The sequence below is a fragment of the Impatiens glandulifera genome, chromosome 8, assembly GCF_907164915.1.
Source record: "Impatiens glandulifera chromosome 8, dImpGla2.1, whole genome shotgun sequence".
Taxonomy (NCBI): Eukaryota; Viridiplantae; Streptophyta; class Magnoliopsida; order Ericales; family Balsaminaceae; genus Impatiens; species Impatiens glandulifera.
This window is the reverse complement of record NC_061869.1, coordinates 1119821-1140554: the sequence shown is the minus strand read 5'-3', so window position 1 is coordinate 1140554 and position 20734 is coordinate 1119821. Positions and strand designations below refer to the sequence as shown.

General features: G+C 29.9%; 5 protein-coding genes across 5 annotated transcripts; 4 read left to right on the top strand and 1 right to left on the bottom strand.

Annotated features, from left to right (window-relative positions):
• Window positions 1-335: 335 nt before the first annotated feature.
• On the top strand, window positions 336-2202 carry LOC124911610 (protein SPEAR3). The gene is made up of 5 exons (XM_047452113.1): window positions 336-547; window positions 677-766; window positions 1652-1716; window positions 1880-1970; window positions 2098-2202. Exons 1-5 carry the CDS (start codon window positions 338-340, stop codon window positions 2200-2202), a joined length of 561 nt encoding a protein of 186 aa, XP_047308069.1. The 5' UTR covers window positions 336-337.
• A 3185-nt stretch (window positions 2203-5387) lies between these two features.
• Window positions 5388-6511, top strand: LOC124911609 (probable xyloglucan endotransglucosylase/hydrolase protein 26). Its single transcript, XM_047452112.1, has 4 exons — window positions 5388-5540; window positions 5601-5744; window positions 5838-6031; window positions 6103-6511. The coding sequence occupies exons 1-4, from the start codon at window positions 5388-5390 to the stop codon at window positions 6509-6511; spliced, it is 900 nt and encodes a 299-aa protein (XP_047308068.1).
• An 833-nt stretch (window positions 6512-7344) lies between these two features.
• Window positions 7345-8016, top strand: LOC124911608 (probable xyloglucan endotransglucosylase/hydrolase protein 26). Its single transcript, XM_047452111.1, has 2 exons — window positions 7345-7538; window positions 7608-8016. The coding sequence occupies exons 1-2, from the start codon at window positions 7345-7347 to the stop codon at window positions 8014-8016; spliced, it is 603 nt and encodes a 200-aa protein (XP_047308067.1).
• Window positions 8017-9526: 1510 nt separating this feature from the next.
• On the top strand, window positions 9527-13419 carry LOC124912425 (casein kinase 1-like protein 3). The gene is made up of 14 exons (XM_047453043.1): window positions 9527-9754; window positions 9930-9970; window positions 10286-10355; window positions 10463-10611; window positions 10957-11052; window positions 11144-11214; window positions 11511-11572; window positions 11656-11719; window positions 11895-11979; window positions 12076-12202; window positions 12300-12425; window positions 12589-12724; window positions 12863-13055; window positions 13137-13419. Exons 1-12 carry the CDS (start codon window positions 9679-9681, stop codon window positions 12630-12632), a joined length of 1011 nt encoding a protein of 336 aa, XP_047308999.1. The 5' UTR covers window positions 9527-9678; the 3' UTR covers window positions 12633-12724; window positions 12863-13055; window positions 13137-13419.
• A 2982-nt stretch (window positions 13420-16401) lies between these two features.
• On the bottom strand, window positions 16402-17883 carry LOC124911606 (E3 ubiquitin-protein ligase ATL42-like). The gene is made up of 3 exons (XM_047452109.1): window positions 17558-17883; window positions 17135-17481; window positions 16402-17057 (listed from the first exon to the last, which is right to left on the bottom strand). The coding sequence occupies exons 1-3, from the start codon at window positions 17881-17883 to the stop codon at window positions 16402-16404; spliced, it is 1329 nt and encodes a 442-aa protein (XP_047308065.1).
• Between the last annotated feature and the right edge of the window lie 2851 nt (window positions 17884-20734).

Sequence of the window (20734 nt, the reverse complement as noted above, 5' to 3'; positions counted from 1 at the left end):
TTAATTTAATAAATTTTGAAGCATGCAGTTAAAGATAAGAGACAATCACTTTCAAAAGTTAAAAGTATCCAAAAAGTCATAAGTCTAGTTGGGGAAATAAATAATAATTAATTTGATAGAAGATGGGAAATGAACACAAAATCTATGAATATAAAAATATATAGAGACAGAGACAAATCTAATCTCAATCTTATACAGCTATGCAATAATTACAAGTAAGTTAATTATCTTTTCTAGGGTATCAAAAACAGATTAAAAGAGAAGATGATGATCATTTTAAAGATGGATCTTACAAATTAACTTCTCTCTCTTAATTCTGATCATCTATAATACAGAGATGGGAAGCAATTACTTTGGGGAGATGAACATAGGATCATCAGGAAATGAAAGATCTTCAAGAAAAAACAGGAAGAACAATAATAATTCAGAAAAACCTAAGCAACCACAAAGAGGACTTGGTGTTGCTCAGTTGGAGAAGATGAGGCTTCATGGTCAGATTAATGGTTGTTCATATCTTTCTCCATATCCAACTACTGCCTTTAACCAGGTTCATTTTTTCTTCTTCTTCTTCTTTCTATTTGAAGGATGAAATCATTTCATTTGTTCATAAATTTATCTAAAGATTGGAAATTTATGGTGAAAATTGAATACCCATAAAAAAAATATCTACATGCAGGAGGATTTGAGGCTTCAAACACCATATTCATCATCATCTTCATTGTCTTCTTCAAGCTCTTATGGATATCAAGGTCATCAGAGTTTTCTGGTAATCACTAATTTAGTACTTGATTGCTTTCTTATTAAGAATCTATTTTTTAATTAATTGTGATGACAGACCAACTTTTGATAACCAACAACTTGGAATCTATGAAATTTTTTGTGCCCTAGAATTAATGATTATTTTATTCTTCTCCAAGATTCATAGATACATGTATAGAAATTACTTAGGATATCTTAGTTTTTTTTTCTTCTGAAAAATCCAGGAAAATGTCTAGGGAAATGAAGAGTTACTACATGTCTATTTGAAAATGACATTTCTTTAATTAACTTGAAATGTTTTTAAAAAAATTATTAGTATCAATATTATCTCTCATGAACTATTTATGAAAAGAAATCAATTGGCTCCAAAAATTAGAGATATTGATTTTATTTTTTTTGTGTGTAAAAGTAAGACTTTTTTTCCATTAAATCAGAGCCTCATGAAGTTCACATGTAACTGTGAATCAATATCTTGAACCATTAACAAATTTGTCACAAATTAATCAAATGAAACTAAAGTTTTGATAAATATATCAAAGTAAGCAGTATGCAATAAGATCAATGCAGTTATTTGTTAAACTAAATAAATAAAAACTCTTTAATTAGTTACATTGTTAAACTGCAATTAGTTTTTCTTAATTATAGGAGTTATTTGATATCAATTTTTGTTAATATTAATTTACTTATATATATTAAACCAACTCTTGTAATCAAATTGCTTCAATTCAGAAATAATACAAAAGTTTCAATATATTTTCTTTAAGATCCTCTTGTCTTCAAAAGTCCTCTTGTTTTTTTTTTCACAATTCTAGTAATTAATAGTTGTATGACAAATTGAAGTTTTATTAATTAATGTCTTTTAACATTTTAGAAAATTTGAATCATTTGACAGATGGGCATGAATGAATTTAGCCGAACAAACATAAACTTTGGTGATTCCCATGCCAAAATAGCAAGGTATATTATCTTATTCTAATTTAATAAATTACATTTAATACTAGGAGATAATTCATTAAAATTTGATGGCATAACTTTGAACAATACAATTTTCTTTATCAATTTTCAAAATTATTATGTGCAATAATTTTTTTTTTTTTTACTTTCATTTGTACTGAATTAGGTGGAATAATACTGCTGGCAATGGAATGACAGATGGCCGCCACTATGTTGATCAAACTAGTATGACTGGACACTTCTTTAACACACAAGAGGTATCTCTATCTATTTGGATATCAACTCATTAATATATATTGTGTATTTTTGTAAAGTTCTATGGATTTATATATAGTGATGTGAAATTGTAATGCAATATCAGTTAAAACAAATTCACTATTGTAGGACATACAAAAGAATTATCGAGGTGACCGAATGACTTCTATTCAAAACTGTGACACGAGTTATGGCAATGAAGAGGTGGATTTGGAACTCAGGTTATCGCTATAGACTAGTTAGCTAGAAATTCATATGAATGATTTAATTCACCCAATCGATGTCTCCATCCATATATAATACCCGAGGCATAAACTCATGAAGATCAATTTAGATCACCCCTCATGGTCAGACCTAGCTCATTAAAGAATAAAGAAAAGGAGTTGGCACAAAATGGAGTAATTATCTTTATGCATGGTTTAAGTTTCTTATATTTTTGTTGGGTTTAGAATTAATTTAGAGGGAAGTGTTCTCATATCTCCTTAATGCAACTAAATTTGACATTATCAGCAATATAACATAATATTTTTCTTGAAATGTCATTCAAGAGTGTTATATATCTTAAAACTCCACCTACAAATAAAGATATATATTTTGTTAAGGTGAGTAATGATAAGAATGTCACTCTTTTTACCCAAAAATGGGTCAATTGAGTACTTTAGTTGTTAAAATATTTTAGTAATTATTCTTAATAACTATTTGTATCATATATATATATATATATATATATATATATAATATAAAGAGAGAGATAAATTAAAATTAAAATTATAAATTGACACATACGGAACTTTTCTATTTTTCTTCGCGACATGGAACTTGGATATTGAACAACCTCGAGAAATCTCGCCTCTGAACATAATCATACCGCCATCTTAAAAGATAACGTCATAAATTATGATTGAATGAGAAAAAAACATATAAACATAAAGGGAAGGGTTGTTTGATTTTTTTTAATATGATTTGTTTTATAAGTTTGTTTCAATGTTAATATATATGTATATATCTGTTTTTAAAATTAAGGAAAATTAGCGGTTGCACCTCATAATTATAGCTGGAAAATCGAACCTTGACAGGTTGAAATTTTATATTCTTTCTAAGTTAAGAAAAAAGTCTAAACAATTTATAATTGAATATAAATTTTTATTAAAAATATTTTAATGGCTATTAAAGAAAAAAATCAAATTAACGCCAAAACAACCGCACTAAATGTTGCACGAAGCAGAAGCTAATAATGCTTGTGAGCTAGATATGGAACAAGTTGTAACAATTATAAAATAATAAATTGTCTCAAATATTGGATGTGTTGATAATTTGAAAATCTTGTCAAGCTAATATTAAGTATCGTTTTTATTTGTAAATTACTCAAGAAAATGTTGATCTAGCTTTAAATAATAATTGTTTTGAAAAAAAATTTAAGGTCTTAATTAAAAATGGGGAGTAATGACTTTGAAATTGAAAAAAAAAATTATTAAGAAAAAGAATCTATATTTTTCATGGTTAAACAAAAAATAATTTCTCTTTAAAAACAATAAAATTTGATTAAAAAAAAAACTTTGACAAGTTACAAACTACATAATTCATAATAATATTTTTTCAGGAAAATACATCTATCAAAATCAACTAACATATATAATACTTTTAATCGAAACGGTTATTAATTTTGTTAATTATATATATATATATATATAATTAACAAAATTATATTTGAAAACATTATCATATAAATTAATATTCAAAATCATGTATTATAATTTAATGTTTTGAAATTGAGAACATACTCTTGTATGTTTTTAATAAAAATAAGTTGTTGTCATTCAATCATATTTTCTTTTTTCTTGTCAAATGAACTTTTTATTAATAAGTAAAAATTTAACAAAATATATATATATATATATATATATTATATTATATTATATAGTGTGATATCACATCATTTAACTTTTAGTTGAATATGAAATTAACTAGTTAGTTATAATTCTTTTTTAGTTTCGGAAAATTTAAAGTATGTCGGGAGTTATTCCTTCCTTTTAAGATATATGAATTCAATATATAATTTGTTGGATAATGTTTGATTTTTATTTGTTTCATGTATTTTTATTTATTTATTTTTTATTTCATATTTTTGTTTGTTATCCTTAAATAATATGTCATTTATAATAAATTTATAATTTTCAAACAAAAGGTTATTTATTCTCTCTAATAGATCAAACGCGATCAGTCTTTTCTCTAAGGAATCTATATATACAATTATGCTTAATTTTTAAAGTGTTCGGATTGTCGGATCGAGCGCTATGATTAATTTGAATATATATATGAGATTAATGAATATTTGGGTCGGATTGTGGGTTGACCCGCCCATAAACTTAAAACGGTTAAAAATAAAATTATAAATGTTACAGATATGTTTCGAATTTGCAGCCTAACAAAAATAAGTACAATCCTTTAACCAACTAGACTAATAAAACTTTATATTTTAATTTCAATACCAAATTTGATGAACACGGGACTTTTAACAAACTGTGATTAATTTGAATATATATGTGAGAGTAAATTAAAAATATTATCATATCTTAACCGTAATTTATTTTTCTCGATTTTATATCTTTACTCGTACAAATACACGTGCTACATGTTAGTTTGAGCTAAAACTTCAAATTAATTTAACCCAAAGTTCCAAACCCAATAACTAAGATCCAACACTGGAAAAGGCTTATTCAAACTGGACCTTAATTAAAAATACTTCCAAAACAAACTGCCCTTTTAAGTCGTGCTTCATTTATTTATTTATTTGAACGAAAGAAAAATGTTGTGACTACATTCCATCTTTCCTCGTTCATGTTTTTCTTCTATCAAATTATGGTTTATGCTTATCGATATTATTTCAATGACATTTGCTATTCAAAGTTAAAAACATGTTTTGTTTCAAATTTGTTATGTTTCATATTTATTAACACGGTTAAAAATTGAGTTTAAATGGGAAGTAATAATTGTAGGGTGTTATGCTAACTTTTCTTTATTCCAAAAAAATAAAATAAACAAAATAATAATGTTGTTTAAACACCCAACAAAAAAGAAATGAAAAAAAAAATCACAAATTGACAAATTGATCATTATAATTATATGGTTAAATAGCATATACTTTTGGAGGACCATCTCAAATCTCAATATTATGATTAAAAAAAAATCATAATTGCACAAATTTATAATGTAAGTTGTGTAATTGCACAAATTTATAATGTAAGTTGTGAGTGTTTAATTGCTTATAATTAAAAAGAGGTAGACACGTCTATTAAGGAGAATGAATGAATCTAGTATTTGATCATCTCAACAAAACTGAACATACCTATATAAAGCCAACAATATTGAAAACAAAATCAAGCCAACTAAAATTCCATCTACAGAAAGAAGATTATAATATGGCGACAAATAATGGGCTGTGGTTTGTGATGTTCTTAGCTATTTCATTTTGCTTCATCGGCCACATCGAAGCCAAGTTCTCCACCGACACGAGTTTCACCTTCGGGGCGCAACAATCTTCCTTTCTCAATGGAGGAAATGACCTACAACTTGTCCTCACCAATACTACTGGTGCTCGATTTTAACTTAATGCATATTATTATTATTACAAGTTATTCGATTTACTTAAATATTCTTTCGAATGTATAATTGTAGGTGGCGGAGTTCAATCAAACAACCAGTTCTTGTTTGGCAGCTTCCAAGCAATGATCAAATTGATTAAAGGAAACTCGGCAGGAACTGTCACAACTTTCTACGTAAATCTAATCAATTCTTTAACAAATTTATATAATTATTAACTAGTGTTAAATTGGTACTAATTACTAATCCTCTTGTGGGTTGATTTTCAGTTATCCTCCACAGGCGACAATCATGACGAAATTGATTTTGAGTTCTTGGGAAACGCATCGGGACAACCTTATACCGTCCACACAAATATTTTTGCCCAGGGAATCGGTGCAAAGGAACAACAGTTCCGCCTTTGGTTCGACCCAACTTCTGGCTTTCACAACTACACCATTCATTGGAATCCCTCCCAAGTTGTGTAAGTTTAAGTGGAAAGATTTCAATTTCTGATTTAATGTTTCGATTACCAAAGATCCTTTTTTTTCTCAGGTGGTATGTGGATAGCACTCCGATTCGAGTATTTAGAAACTACCAAAATCAAAGAATCCTATATCCGAACCGTCAGCCGATGAGGGTTTACGCTAGCTTATGGAATGCAGACGACTGGGCAACTCAGGGTGGACGTGTCAAGACTAACTGGACTCTAGCCCCGTTTGTGGTCAAGTACAGCGGGTTCAAGCCAAGTGCATGCGTGTGGACAGGAAATGTGAGTATTACACAGTGCGCTCAAAAAACTCGTGCAAATTGGTGGACCTCTCCTGCTTATAGCCAGTTGAGCAATTCCCAAAGGAACAAGTTGACATCGATTGGAAAAACATACAAGATCTATGACTACTGCAAAGACTTCAACCGTTTTCAAGGAAAATTTCCTGCTGAGTGTTCCTTGCCTCAATTCTAAGGGCTCTTGTTGTTTCCCGGAATTCGCACTATCACCACCTTTCGTTTTTCCATTCCAATAAGCTTCCAAAATACTCCGGCTTAGAGACATTCAACATTTCTGTTTCGATTATACAAGTTTTTCATTCAATTATCAATTATTTTCTATAATTTTATTTATCTATTGTCATAAAAAAAACAATATTACCTATAATTAAACAGCTGGCCAGCCGAAAATTACAGTATAGTAGTGGGCATCATTAGTCTCATTCATGTTAAGGGATTATTTTCCTAATTCAACCGCGTCCCAGCTGTGTTCTATTCAAATTATGGGATTTTTCCCCCTCTTCCTTTTTTCCAATTATATATATTTTACTATTTAAACAAAAGATTGATCAAATAGATAGATAGAAATAACCTTTGAGATGGCGAAACTGTGTGCTTTCTTCCTCGTATCTATCGTTTCAGCAATCACATTTTACCCGCCGCCATCCATCCATGCGAATTTTGCAAAGAGCATGTCTTTTACCTTTGGAAGATATCATTCTTCCATTTCAAACAATGGCAATGATCTTCAGCTAGTCTTGGATAAAAACTCAGGTAAGCAATCATATTATATAAGATAATAACGCAAAAAATAATCCAAACTTCATACTTCAGGCTCGGGTGTTCAGACAAAGAAGGCATTTATGTTTGGAAGTCTTGAGGCGAAAATCAAGTTCATTCCTGGTAACTCTGCAGGAACTGTCACAACCTATTATGTAAGTCAGTCTGTCTCTTATATAGTTCTATACCCATCAATGTTATCATCACAAGTCATAACTATATTTCAATGATTGATCTGATTACTGATAGATGTCCTCCAAGGGAAGCAAGCACGACGAAATAGATTTCGAGTTTTTGGGTAATGTAACAGGGCAACCCTACACAATTCACACAAATATCTACATTAAAGGAGTAGGTAATAGAGAGCAACAGTTCCGTCTCTGGTTTGACCCTACTTCTTGTTACCACAACTACACCATTCACTGGAACCCCTCTGCAGTTGTGTAAGTTAGTAAATTTTGTAGTTTTCATTCTTACATTCATGAATAATAATCCTATATGGTTCATTCCAGATGGTATGTGGATAGCATTCCAATTAGGGTTTTCAGAAACTACGAGAATATAGGCATTCCCTTCCCCAATCAAAATGGAATGAGGGTATATTCCAGCTTATGGAATGCAGATGATTGGGCAACTCAAGGCGGGCGTATTAAGACAGATTGGACTGAAGCTCCGTTTATAGCTAGGTATACTAATTTTAAGGCTAGGGCATGCAAATGGAATGGAAAGATTAGCATTACTCAATGTGGGAACAAGACTGCAGCAAATTGGTGGACTTCTACTGTATACAGCCAACTAAGCTATGATAAACAGGGTCAGATGAATTGGGTAAGAGACAATTACATGATCTATGACTATTGTAAGGATGTGAATCGGTTCAATGGGCAGATACCGGCTGAATGTTTCCAGACACAATACTAGGTATAACATATATACATGGATTCAAAGTTTCTTCTTTTCTAGTTCAAAATTTCAACTAATTGAAAAATGTAATGGACTATTCTACTATTGGCTTCTTATTCATATCATACAATATGTAATATTATAAATGTTCTTCTCTGATCCACATTTTTATGCATAATTGTCTTTACAAAGACCTTAGACTTATTATGGATATCTTACATCACATATGCACAAAAGTGTGTCAAAAAAAAGGAAGAATTTCGAATCAGACATACTTGATCGAGTCATACAAACACAAAGGCAACTAAAGAAGACAAATAACACTGAAAAATCTACCATTGAAGAAGAACCAAGGCGCGAGTCACCTGTATGACCTCTGCCAACCGCCGTTCTTCTGCAACGAATAAACAAAATGCGATTAGTATCGTCGGAGAAGACGAAGGTTGGGGGAGAAAGACCAGGCAAGGTATTGGGCCTACGAGTGGACGTGGTGACAAAATTATTAGGCCTTAGGCCTACTTTATAATAAGTGGGCTTCAAGCTGCAGCAGCCCAATCTCCTATTTTATGATAAAAGTCTCAATTTTTTAGTTGGTTTGATTCGGTGGCACATTATTTAGTTAGGTCACGATGAAAATCGAATCCAACCAACTAAGAAAAATTGATAATTTTCTGAATTGATTCTCTTTAAATAATAAAAGTTTGTCAATTTAATCTAAATAATTTTTTTTAAAATTAAAGAAGAATTAGTATGACACTCCACAATAATGATCCGGTTTAGACTTAAAGCACTTCTAGATGGAATCGAAGATTTCTTAAGTTGATTTTTACCACTGAATTACTTTGGTGAAGTAATTTTTTTTTTTATTAAGGGTTAGAATATTCACACATATTTATTATTTTGTATATTTTATTTTTTTTCTTAAATTTATTTTAATTTAATTAATACTTTAATATATATATTTTATAAATTAAATTATTTTAAATTATTTTTTTAAAGATATTCTGAGTCAATTATTTATTTTAATCTATTTGCACTTATTTTTTTTTATGTTAGGTTATATTTTGGTCGTTATGTTTAAAAAAAATTATTAAAAAATTATTTAAAATTTTATTTCCAAGATGTTTATCAATTAACTTTTTTATTCTATAATTTATTATATTATATTATATATATATTTTTTTTTATATTCTTTAATTTATTATATTATATTTATATGTTTGTTTGTTTTTTTTTTTTTTAGCAATTATACTGATAAATTGATTTTATAAACAGACAAAAACAAACCGAAGTTTAAATATAAAGAATCAAAACGGTTACAAGGTAGATTTAGTATATATAATTTAATCATTTACAGTTAAACCAGCAAATAGTCGGTGATTCTAATCACTACCTTCCCCGGGATGACATTTACGCATTTACCCTTGCTTTATATACTCATTATTGGACTTCCAACCGTCTTTAGCGACCAATTTCCCGAAATTACCCTCCATATAATCAATCTACGTGGCCGCGTTTATCCGCTTCCCTTCGTCTCATCAAAGATCATCAGAAATGACCGAAGCCTTTTTGCTTATTACTGGAACTTTAATCCGATCAGTTCAGATTTCTTCTTTGAAATGACACATTGATTTTGATTACCTGAATGATTCGATCGGTTCACTTACTCAACTAGCTAGTATGGAAAGGATAATCGGAGGTAAATACAAGCTCGGCCGCAAGATCGGCGGAGGATCGTTCGGCGAAATCTATCTCTGTGAGTTCTCTTGTTCATTTCTGCAAATATTTAACTAGTTTATGTGATTTCTAATGAATGTGAGAGATATATATGATCGTTCTTCATGTTTATCACTTCTTTTTTGTATTACTCCAGTATGAGCTCTTGATATCAAACGAATTCATTACGGTTTCCTATTTTTATCTTTCGTCAGGTACTAATGTTGATACGTTTGAGATCGTTGCTGTGAAAATCGTGAGTTTCTGTCATATGTTTCAATTTAGTAATTTGCACATTTCCTGCTGAAATTCAGTGGAATGAAGTGTTGTGCATATATCCTTTTTTCCCTTTTTAATCGTGTAAATTGAACTTCATTGCTATGAATATAAGTTGATCAACAAACACTCGACTATAGTATAGTTATAATTTAATCATGTTTACAGTGACAATTGAGTTATGTTGTATAATCTGGTGTTTCATCATATAAACGTGTTGTAATCTATTTGAAGGTATTCTAGAGTTATCAACTGAACCTTGTAAGAACTATTTCATCTTCGCTTGATATTGTAGGAAAAGAGCGAGACGAAACATCCACAACTTTTTTATGAGGCCAAGATATACAACATCTTGCAAGGAGGAAGTACGTAGCATTCGATGTTAATTGAATTTATTTATTCGTTCATTGTTGCCACATTTTCTGATATAGCTGCTCAATATTCATTATCTTTTCTTGTACTACTATTCTAGGTGGCATTCCTTCCATTAAATGGTCAGGAGTAGATGGCGAAAACAATGTGCTTGTCATGGATTTGTTGGGGCCGAGTCTTGAAGATCTATGTGTATACTGTGGCAGGAAGTTTTCACTGAAGACAGTCTTAATGTTGGCCGATCAAATGGTAAGCCCTCGATTAATACCACATGGACAGTGGAAGATTTTGTTAATTGTTCATCAATAAAGCCTCTGCTCTTACATAGCAGTCTACTAGTAAATCCTCACAATATTTACTTGCTACAGTATTGTATCAAACTTATTATTCAGAGGATGTACTAGTGTTAATGAAGTTAAATGTTTGATTATATATTTCCATTCATTTTATGAAAACGGTGACTTTCAACTCCTATTCTCATTATTCATTTATGCTGTCCCTTTCTTTGTACTTAAGTTTGAATAAATTATATCTAGCTATTCCTCAGCAACTAAGAGTTAGTGAAGCTTCTCCCTCTGTTTGAGTCTTCTGCAGCTCACAAGAATAGAATATGTACATTCTAAAGGTTTTCTGCACAGGGACATTAAACCTGATAATTTTCTCATGGGTCTTGGACGGAAAGCCAATCAGGTGATTGTGAATCCTTAAAATTTTCTTTGTGTGGACATCACTTGTGCATGCTCTCTTATCGAGGGTCTCTCTCGTGGTCGTATTTTATCAGGTTTATATTATTGACTTTGGGCTTGCCAAAAGATATCGAGATTCCTCAACGAATCGCCACATTCCTTATAGGTATATTTCTGTTAAGTTCGGCCTTCACTTCTCATGCTTGTTTCTTTCCTCACATTGCATGTAGCATGAGTTTCAATATTGATTTGTGACTCTTAAGCGACTAGTTTGTATTTATTAGTAGTATTAATTTTTGTGATTCTGTTTCCTTTCAAGTAATTTTTTTTTGATTCTGTATCTTCTCGTGGTATTGTAAAATCTTACCTGCTGCCTCTTGTTTCTGAGTTTGTCGTGACTCGTGAGTTCTCTTAATATATGCTGACAACAAAAGTGTAAGTGTGTTCTAAATGCTTTTGCAGGGAGAATAAGAACTTAACAGGCACTGCTCGTTATGCTAGTTGCAACACCCACCTTGGTATTGGTAAGATATAGAATCTAGATGCCTTCTTAGCATTTCACTGTCTGAAAGAATGTTCTTGACCTGTGTTTTTCATTCTGCTGAAGAACAAAGCAGGAGGGATGACCTAGAGGCTCTTGGTTATGTACTTATCTATTTCTTGAGAGGAGGGTAACTTATATTTCATAAAGTTCTCTATTTTGTCTCTCTTAATTCCACTATTAATGCACCATGACTTGTATGACAACAAATCTTGCAAACATTTATTGGTTCATATGTTGCAATTGTCTACTTGTTATGAACATCTGATTTATTATTGTTTTGTTATGTGATCTATTTTTTACAGCCTTCCATGGCAAGGGTTAAAAGCTGATAATAAGAAGCAAAAATATGACAGAATATGTGAGAAGAAACTATCCACGCCTATAGAGGTATGCCCAATATAACCATCTACAAATAGCTTACTAATTTCTTTCGGATCTGAATACTTTTCCCCAAAACAAACTAGCTCTGGGCATCATTTGCAGGCTTTGTGCAAGTCTCACCCAGTGGAATTTGCGTCATACTTCCATTACTGTCATTCATTAACATTTGAGCAGAGACCTGATTATGGTTTTCTAAGGCGTTTGTTGCGTGAGCTATTCGGTCGTACAGGTAAAACTAGTTAGTCTGTTCCATTACATACAAATATTAGATACTCTTCCATTTATAAGAATATGTTAGATTCTAACTTTCTGATTGGATCTGTAAGGATATGTATTGGACTACATATTTGATTGGAGCATCCTCAAGTATCAGCAGCAAGGTCGGAAAAGTAAAACTCGTCAACCATTATATGTAAGCAGAACAAATCCAACTGATGCAGAGAAGGATCAAGGTGAGCTTTTATGTGTTATGTAATAATTAGTTGTTTGAGTGCATTTAATGATATCGAGGAAGCACTGTGAAGTTAATAATGAACACTATTGCCATTCCACTATGAATTACTTTGCTGTATTTTCCTTCTCCTTACTGTGTGATTACTTCATTGTTAATATTAGCGAGTATCATGCTTTCCACTCAGCCTCGGCGGAAGAACTCATGAGGCAGCCCAATGCAACTAATCCAGGCTTTATCATGCAGCCTAGAACACCAACAATGAGGAATCTGAAAAATGACAATACCTTCTTGATAAATGTGAGTTGTTTACGAAACTATACATTGAGTCTATTTGAAAACTGCTATTTTAACACAATCTCGATCTCTAAAGATTTTTTTTTCTTTTTTATGATGGTGAGTTTTGAAAACCATAACAAATGTAGATTTCTATTACAGACTGTGAGCAGTTCAGACTCGCCATCTGCCTCGTGTTCTCGAGCTGCTGACAAGCAAAGAGTCTCAAAGCCGGTGTTGCCCACTGAAACTAAAGAATCTACTCATGGAAATGTCGATAAAACCAGTCCTTCTGGTGTCTGGATGCCATCTTTTCATCATATTTCTTATCCCAAGTAATTATTACAGCCAACAGGTAACATTATCAAGTCAACTGTTTTATTTTTCTGCCGATTTTGAAAAAAGTCCTTAAAATTTTGTGGGCAACATATAACAGGTTGCATCCTAGGTATTTTGAGTTCAATCATTGTAATTGCCAGCAAGAACTCAGTTGGAGGTTGTCTTGTGAATTTCATACTCCTCCATGTCTGTCCGATTGACTCCAAATAATGCTCGTAAAATCAAGAGATGTCTATTTCCACGGTGTGTAGTGTGGTGTGGTGTTATCGCAGATTGTTGTGCAAAGAATCTGTGATTTCACATTAGTTCAGTAATTATTTGCGTTTGTTTGAAAAACTCTTTAAATCTTAACCTTTTTATATATTCCAATATCTATTCTACAAACAAAATTACATAATTAAATATATCAAAATATCCTTTTGAAATACAATTCAAAATCTTATGTTTAAAAAATACAATTTTTTAAGATAGTCAATTTAACCACCCATCTTTGATCTGGTTTATAAAAATTTTATTTTTACATTTATAAGTTGTAAAACCATATTATGTATATATAAGTTTTTTTTTTGGTATTTTTTAGATAATTTATAGCAAATAAATGTTACAATGGTTGAGCTGAGTAAACCATGAGTTGGCGCCTAGGACCTTGAGTCTGTCTGCCATTTTATTATTATTTTTATTAGAAAGAGTTAATACAATATTATAAAAAAGAAATTGATTATTATTTTAATAAATCGAAAACAGTGAAGTATTATTATTATTAAACAAAAATAAACTCAAGCTCGCTTGTGGTCCAGATCCAACTTGTCATATTCTCTTTCTTTCCCATAATTATTAAATTGCCACCATTTTCATTTTTTCACAATTAATTACACAAAAAAGTATTTTGATACAATTAGCCGGCTTTCATGATGATTAAAAATTAAAATTAAAAAATTGGTATTGTTCAGAAGAGATTCTCATCATGGGCTACATTTGTCTAATTTAACTTTAATATAGTTTAATTTAACTTTAATATAGTTTTTCATTATTGTTATTATTTTTGGATAGCATTAACAACGAACCATTTCTTGTCCTACCCACCTTTCAAACAATTTTTCCCAAACTACCCACCTTTTCATTCACATTCCCAAACTACCCACATTTCTCTCTCTAAATCATTAATCAACCCATTAATTAACTCACTCTCTATCTTAACCTACTAATTAACTCTCTCTCTCTCTTAACCCATTAATTAATTCCTCTCTCTTTCAACTATTAATTAATATCCTCACTTTTAAACTATTAATTAATTCAATTGAAATATATTATATAAATATTAAAATAAAATAACCTATATGTTTTATTTTTATTTAAATCTATAAATATAATATATATAATTCAAATTAAATACACTAAATTAAATAATTTAAATAGCTATTATAAATTAAAATAAATTAGAATACATTACGGAACTTGAAATAAAATATATTACATAAACATTAAAATAAAATACATTATATCACAATAAAATACATAAACATTACAATAAAATAAAATACATAATAAATATTAGCAAATTGCTTTTCCCACCCCCTCCCATATTCCCACCCCCCCGCCTAACTCCTTAATTAATTTCAAAATGACTTATTTATCCCTACCACCTTTATATATTTACACATTTCTTATTTTATTTATTTTATTTACCACCTTTATATATTTACACATTTCTTATTTTATTTATTTTATTTTATTTTATTATTGAGTGTTTTTATTAAATATAATTAATTAATTAATTTTTAATATTTTTTAACTTTATTTATTTAATTAAAAATACAAAATATTATTATTTTTATATTATAATTATTTAAAATATATTAAATATTGAAATATATAATAATTTAATAAAATATAAATATTTAATATTTTATTATATTTTTATATATATAATTAATATAATAAAATATTAAATATTTATATTTTATTAAATTATTATATATTTCAATATTTAATATATTTTAAATAATTATAATATAAAAATAATAATATTTTGTATTTTTAATTAAATAAATAAAGTTAAAAAATATTAAAAATTAATTAATTAATTATATTTAATAAAAACACTCAATAATAAAATAAAATAAAATAAATAAAATAAGAAATGTGTAAATATATAAAGGTGGTAAATAAAATAAATAAAATAAGAAATGTGTAAATATATAAAGGTGGTAGGGATAAATAAGTCATTTTGAAATTAATTAAGGAGTTAGGCGGGGGGTGGGAATATGGGAGGGGGTGGGAAAAGCAATTTGCTAATATTTATTATGTATTTTATTTTATTGTAATGTTTATGTATTTTATTGTGATATAATGTATTTTATTTTAATGTTTATGTAATATATTTTATTTCAAGTTCCGTAATGTATTCTAATTTATTTTAATTTATAATAGCTATTTAAATTATTTAATTTAGTGTATTTAATTTGAATTATATATATTATATTTATAGATTTAAATAAAAATAAAACATATAGGTTATTTTATTTTAATATTTATATAATATATTTCAATTGAATTAATTAATAGTTTAAAAGTGAGGATATTAATTAATAGTTGAAAGAGAGAGGAATTAATTAATGGGTTAAGAGAGAGAGAGAGTTAATTAGTAGGTTAAGATAGAGAGTGAGTTAATTAATGGGTTGATTAATGATTTAGAGAGAGAAATGTGGGTAGTTTGGGAATGTGAATGAAAAGGTGGGTAGTTTGGGAAAAATTGTTTGAAAGGTGGGTAGGACAAGAAATGGTTCCACTTTTTTGTCATTTCTTTCCCGCTCTCTATCATTACTCATAATTTAAATAGGATCATAGTTAATCCTTACGAAAAAAATCAAAGATATAAGGGAGAATAAACCCGGTTTAGTTAATCCTTTCCAAAAAAAATCAAGATATAAGGAGAATAAACTGAGTCTAGTTAACCCTTTCGAACAAATCAAAATATAAAGAAAAATAAACCCAGTCTAGTTAATCCTTTCGGAAAAAAACAAAATATAAGGAAGAATAAACCCGGGTCTAGTTTAACCCTTTCGAAAAAATCAAGATACAAGGGAGAATATACCGGGTTGAGATCTTTTGTTCCACAAAACATGTGAGAACATGTCTCACTCTATACCAAATGACAAAACGATCCGCTTAGCTAACTTAACCCCTAATCCCTAAACTCATTTCTTCGAATAAACCCGGGTTAGTAACCCCTTTCAAAAAAAATCAAGATAAGGAAAATCTTTTGAATACGTATTCATATCCTCAAGTTCAATTTCATGAGTTTAGTTATTTACATTCAGAATATTTAAACAAAAACTTACACATAAAAGTGATACAAAAAACTATACATTCAAATTAGAACTCAATGAATTATGTTGAGGAGATCTTCTAACTTCTCTATTAACAAACCATTGAACTGTTCTTCGAGCAATCGGCAACCAAATCCTCCTCCTCCTCTCTTCTTCCTCCCTACCATTAACATTACTGCTACTACTACTTTCACAATAATTAATAGCAGATGATGATGGTGATGATTCCTTAACATAATAATTCTTCATCAAATTCAAATCTCTAAATCTCGGATGAACAATCTCAGACATTGATCGTTTCTCGTCAGCTGACACAATCTTCGATTTCTCATCTTCAATTCGCGAAACTGGTAATTGATGATAATTCATCTTGTTTAACTTAATCTCAAACTCCCTTTTCCTTCCCATCTCTTCTTTTATACTCATGCTTTGATTATGATTATCATCAATGGCTGATGCTGATGATAATACTTCCTTGTTTGATAATTCCAATTGAGAAAATCTATTGCTTGACATTGCTCCAATCATTTCAGAATTCAAGAACATCAAATCAGATGAACTCACATTGCTCCATCTGTTCTTAAGTACGAAATCATTCACAACAATCCTATGATTGAATCTATGCATGAATTTATCATCATCCTCTTCTTGAATCGGTTTTTCATCTTCTTTTACAGAACTATTAATACCTGTAACAATAACAATAACAATTCTTGTGATTATTGATTAAGATGATTAATTAATTAAGAAATGATTGATACAATACCTTTCTCTTTATTCATCATCTTTCTGAAGCTACCACCCAAACTAAATCTGTTCGATCCTATACGTTGACTATCAGTCGATTCTCTTTCGACAAACAATTCTAAAGAGGAATCTTGTCTCAAACTATTGGAATTATTATTATTATAAGTGAAGATACTAAGATCATCAATTGTGACTTTCTGTCTACACAAAGGACAACTCGAATGTTTCTCAAGCCATTGATCAACACAAGCGATATGAAAAGCGTGTTTACACTTGGGTAATAATCGAAGAATCTCACTTTCTTCAAATCTCGACAAACAAACCACGCATTCAAGTCCTTCCCTCGTACCCTTAAGTGAAGAAAACCTGTTTTTTTTTATTTATCAAGATAAGATTTTTATTCTTCATTTCATGTTTATGTGATAAAGTTAATAAATGAAACCTGAAGAATGGAAGTGAATCGATGACAGTTCTATCAATCCCAGAAAACCGAGAAGCTGACCGTCCGATGAAGGTGGCTGCCCTGTTTTCATGTTCTTCATGTATTGATGACGTGGATCCACGGTGGCAGAATCTTGCATATATGAGAAGTAAGAAAGTTAACGAGAACATTATAGAGAGAACCGCGATTACAACTGCTAGACTTGGCTGGAAACCGGCGCCGGCGCCGGAGCCGTCTTGATAAATAGAATCAGTACCGGAATATTGAGCCTCGCCGGAAAATATGATGTTAAAGAACAATATTAAGATGGCCGCCACGATCATCATCTTCTCCGGCGGCCGGCTTTTTCTCTATCTAGAAGAAGGTGAGCGTTGAAGATGGATTATAATTTATATATATTATTGTTTTTTGGTTTGTCAGTTTTTTAAAATTTGTTCTTTGTGGGTCCAAACATGTTGTGTTTTTTTAATATAAAAAATGAAATTGTATTGTTTAAGATATTCAAAATAGTGATGAAAGCAGAAAGAATTTGAATTAATTTTATTGAGAAAATTGCATGATCCACTATTGTAAGCATACACGTAATCAATCACATGAGATCTAACGGGTTTTCCAAAAATTGAATAAATATATATTTTACTCTTTTTTCTAGAAATTATTATTTGGTGAAAAACCTAAAATTATCCTCAATCATGCATTTCTTAAATTTATTATACTAGTGTGACACTTGTTAGAAATAATGTCTTGAAATAACAGAAAAATATATATACATACGATGTTACAAATAAATAAAATAAAATAAGATATACGAAGAACAATATCACCGTATTTGATGGTTGATTCGAGGCATGTGTTAGACACATTTCCCTTAAAACAGTTCCACCGTCTCCCCATGTGCTAGAGCTTATCACAGATGGCTGTCTCCCAGGGTACAACGAATCTAGTAGTGATTCAGCACCGGAATCACTACACAACGAGCATGATAAAGTACCTGAACTATCACCGGGTTTCAACGGAAAATATCGAGCGAAGAACTCGAAGAACACTCACAAAACAAGAAGAAGGCTTTTGGAATTCTAGAGTGAGAAAGATGAAGGATGAAGTCTATGTAAAATGAATAATGAATGGGTATATATTGCTGAGAATTAAACTTGTAAATAAAACCATCCAAACGTTTATTAGCAATAAATATTGCTCATTCATTTGTTAATTAATCCATAACTAATTAACATTAGCCTATACGTTGATTTGCAGAAATGCAATGTTAGACATTCAATGCTAATGCTAGCTAATTGAAGAGTCCATACGTTAGCCAATAGGCCAATTAAAGCTAAATGTTTATCCTAACATTATGCTTTAATTTTCTAATTAGGCATTAAATATTAATTTAAACAATTAATATTTAATTATAATTTGGATTAAATTCACCGTTAATTCACGTTTGAATTTGTGTGAATTTTATTTGATTTTATTTATTTACAATCTTATTTCCATTCATTAATGGAATTAGCTTAATTCCAACAATCCCCCACATTAATGGAAATTGAAAGATTAACCCGGTGAAAGGTTCAACAGTTGAATTCTACATAGGATAGGTAGGTGTAACCCTTTGAACCTTCCCTTGTGAAAGCATATAACTTTACTAGCTGATTAGTAGACTCGATGTCCTTGAACTATTCTGCCTTTTGTGTAAACGATTACACACTTTCACATAGAATTCTCCCTGATACATGTCAAACTCTCATGGATGTGTCCATTTTGGCCATGGAACACGCGCCTGGTTCTGTGAGAGGGTCTAGAATTGAGCCGTGCAATTCCTTCAAAGCGGCCCCACTTCTCCCTCACATAGGTGATCTCTTTGTTCACAAAGAATCATTAAAAGCGATATGCTTATCCTCGTCAAAATATATATTGTTTAATTATAGGATTAATCCTCAACAATAACTTTCCAAGTTAGTACAATTAGGTTGTCCCATTGAACCTAGTTCTTGGGATCTCCAGTCTGCATAGGTTGGGTTTTCCTTCATACCAACTTATAGTAGGCTAATATCTCAAAAGACTTCATATTATCTCTCTATTCAATAATCTGATTAGTGGATCCACAATGTTATCTTTGACATACATAGTCAAATTTGATAACTCCATTAGAGAGTATAGTCTAATGACATTATGTCTAAGACGTGTATGTCTAGACTTGTCATTTACTCTAAGCTTGTCCAATTTCTAATTACTATCACAATAATTAGAAATTTATGTTGGTACATTCTTAGTTAACCTTGGAACATCTTCTAATAAGAAGCATAAACATTCGTACATGCTTATCATTTAATTTTTTTTTATGAAAATATTGTTTACTTGGCTAACTAGTAGACAAAATGTCTTTGAACTATTCTGCCTTCGTGTAAACGATTATATATTTTACATAAAAATATTTTATTTTTCGACATAAGTCAAAAATATAGATTATAACGTTTAATCTATCCATCATAAGTTTCTTAGAAGATTTCCATACGTAGATTGCACTTCTAAGTGTAAACATATTCACTTTAAGACGTAAAGTCTTTCATTTAATAATATCAATATATCATTTGATAACAACATGATATTTTGTTTAGTGCAATTCATATCCTTTATGGATTAAATCATTTTTATCGTAATTTTCAACGATAAAAATATTATACAAAAGACACGTAATGAAATAATTTTCATTGTCTTCATGATATATATAATTGTCACATCCACTTTTTAATAAAAGTATGATCAAATTTTCATATCATTATTATAAAATTTGTTATAAGTCATATCAAGACTTTATAAACTTTCTTTTTCATTTATTTCATAAATCTTTTTGAAGACATTGGTTCTTCAAAGTTTTATGAAAATAATGTCAAAATATGACACATTTCTTGATTTCAAAATCCTCAAATCTAAAATATTGATTTGAACACCAACTCAGCAAATATAAACAAGACATTTTCTTGTTATTTTCTTTCTTTTTGTAAAGTTGCGCAACTTTATCTTTTATAGAGAACATATTTCTCTAACAATAAATTATCTTTTTATTTATCATAATATACACAATTATTTTTGTGTTATAATCAATAAAAATATTTGCCCCCACATTCGTGTTGGTACCCTTGTTTAAATCACACACTTATATGATTTAAATCAATGATT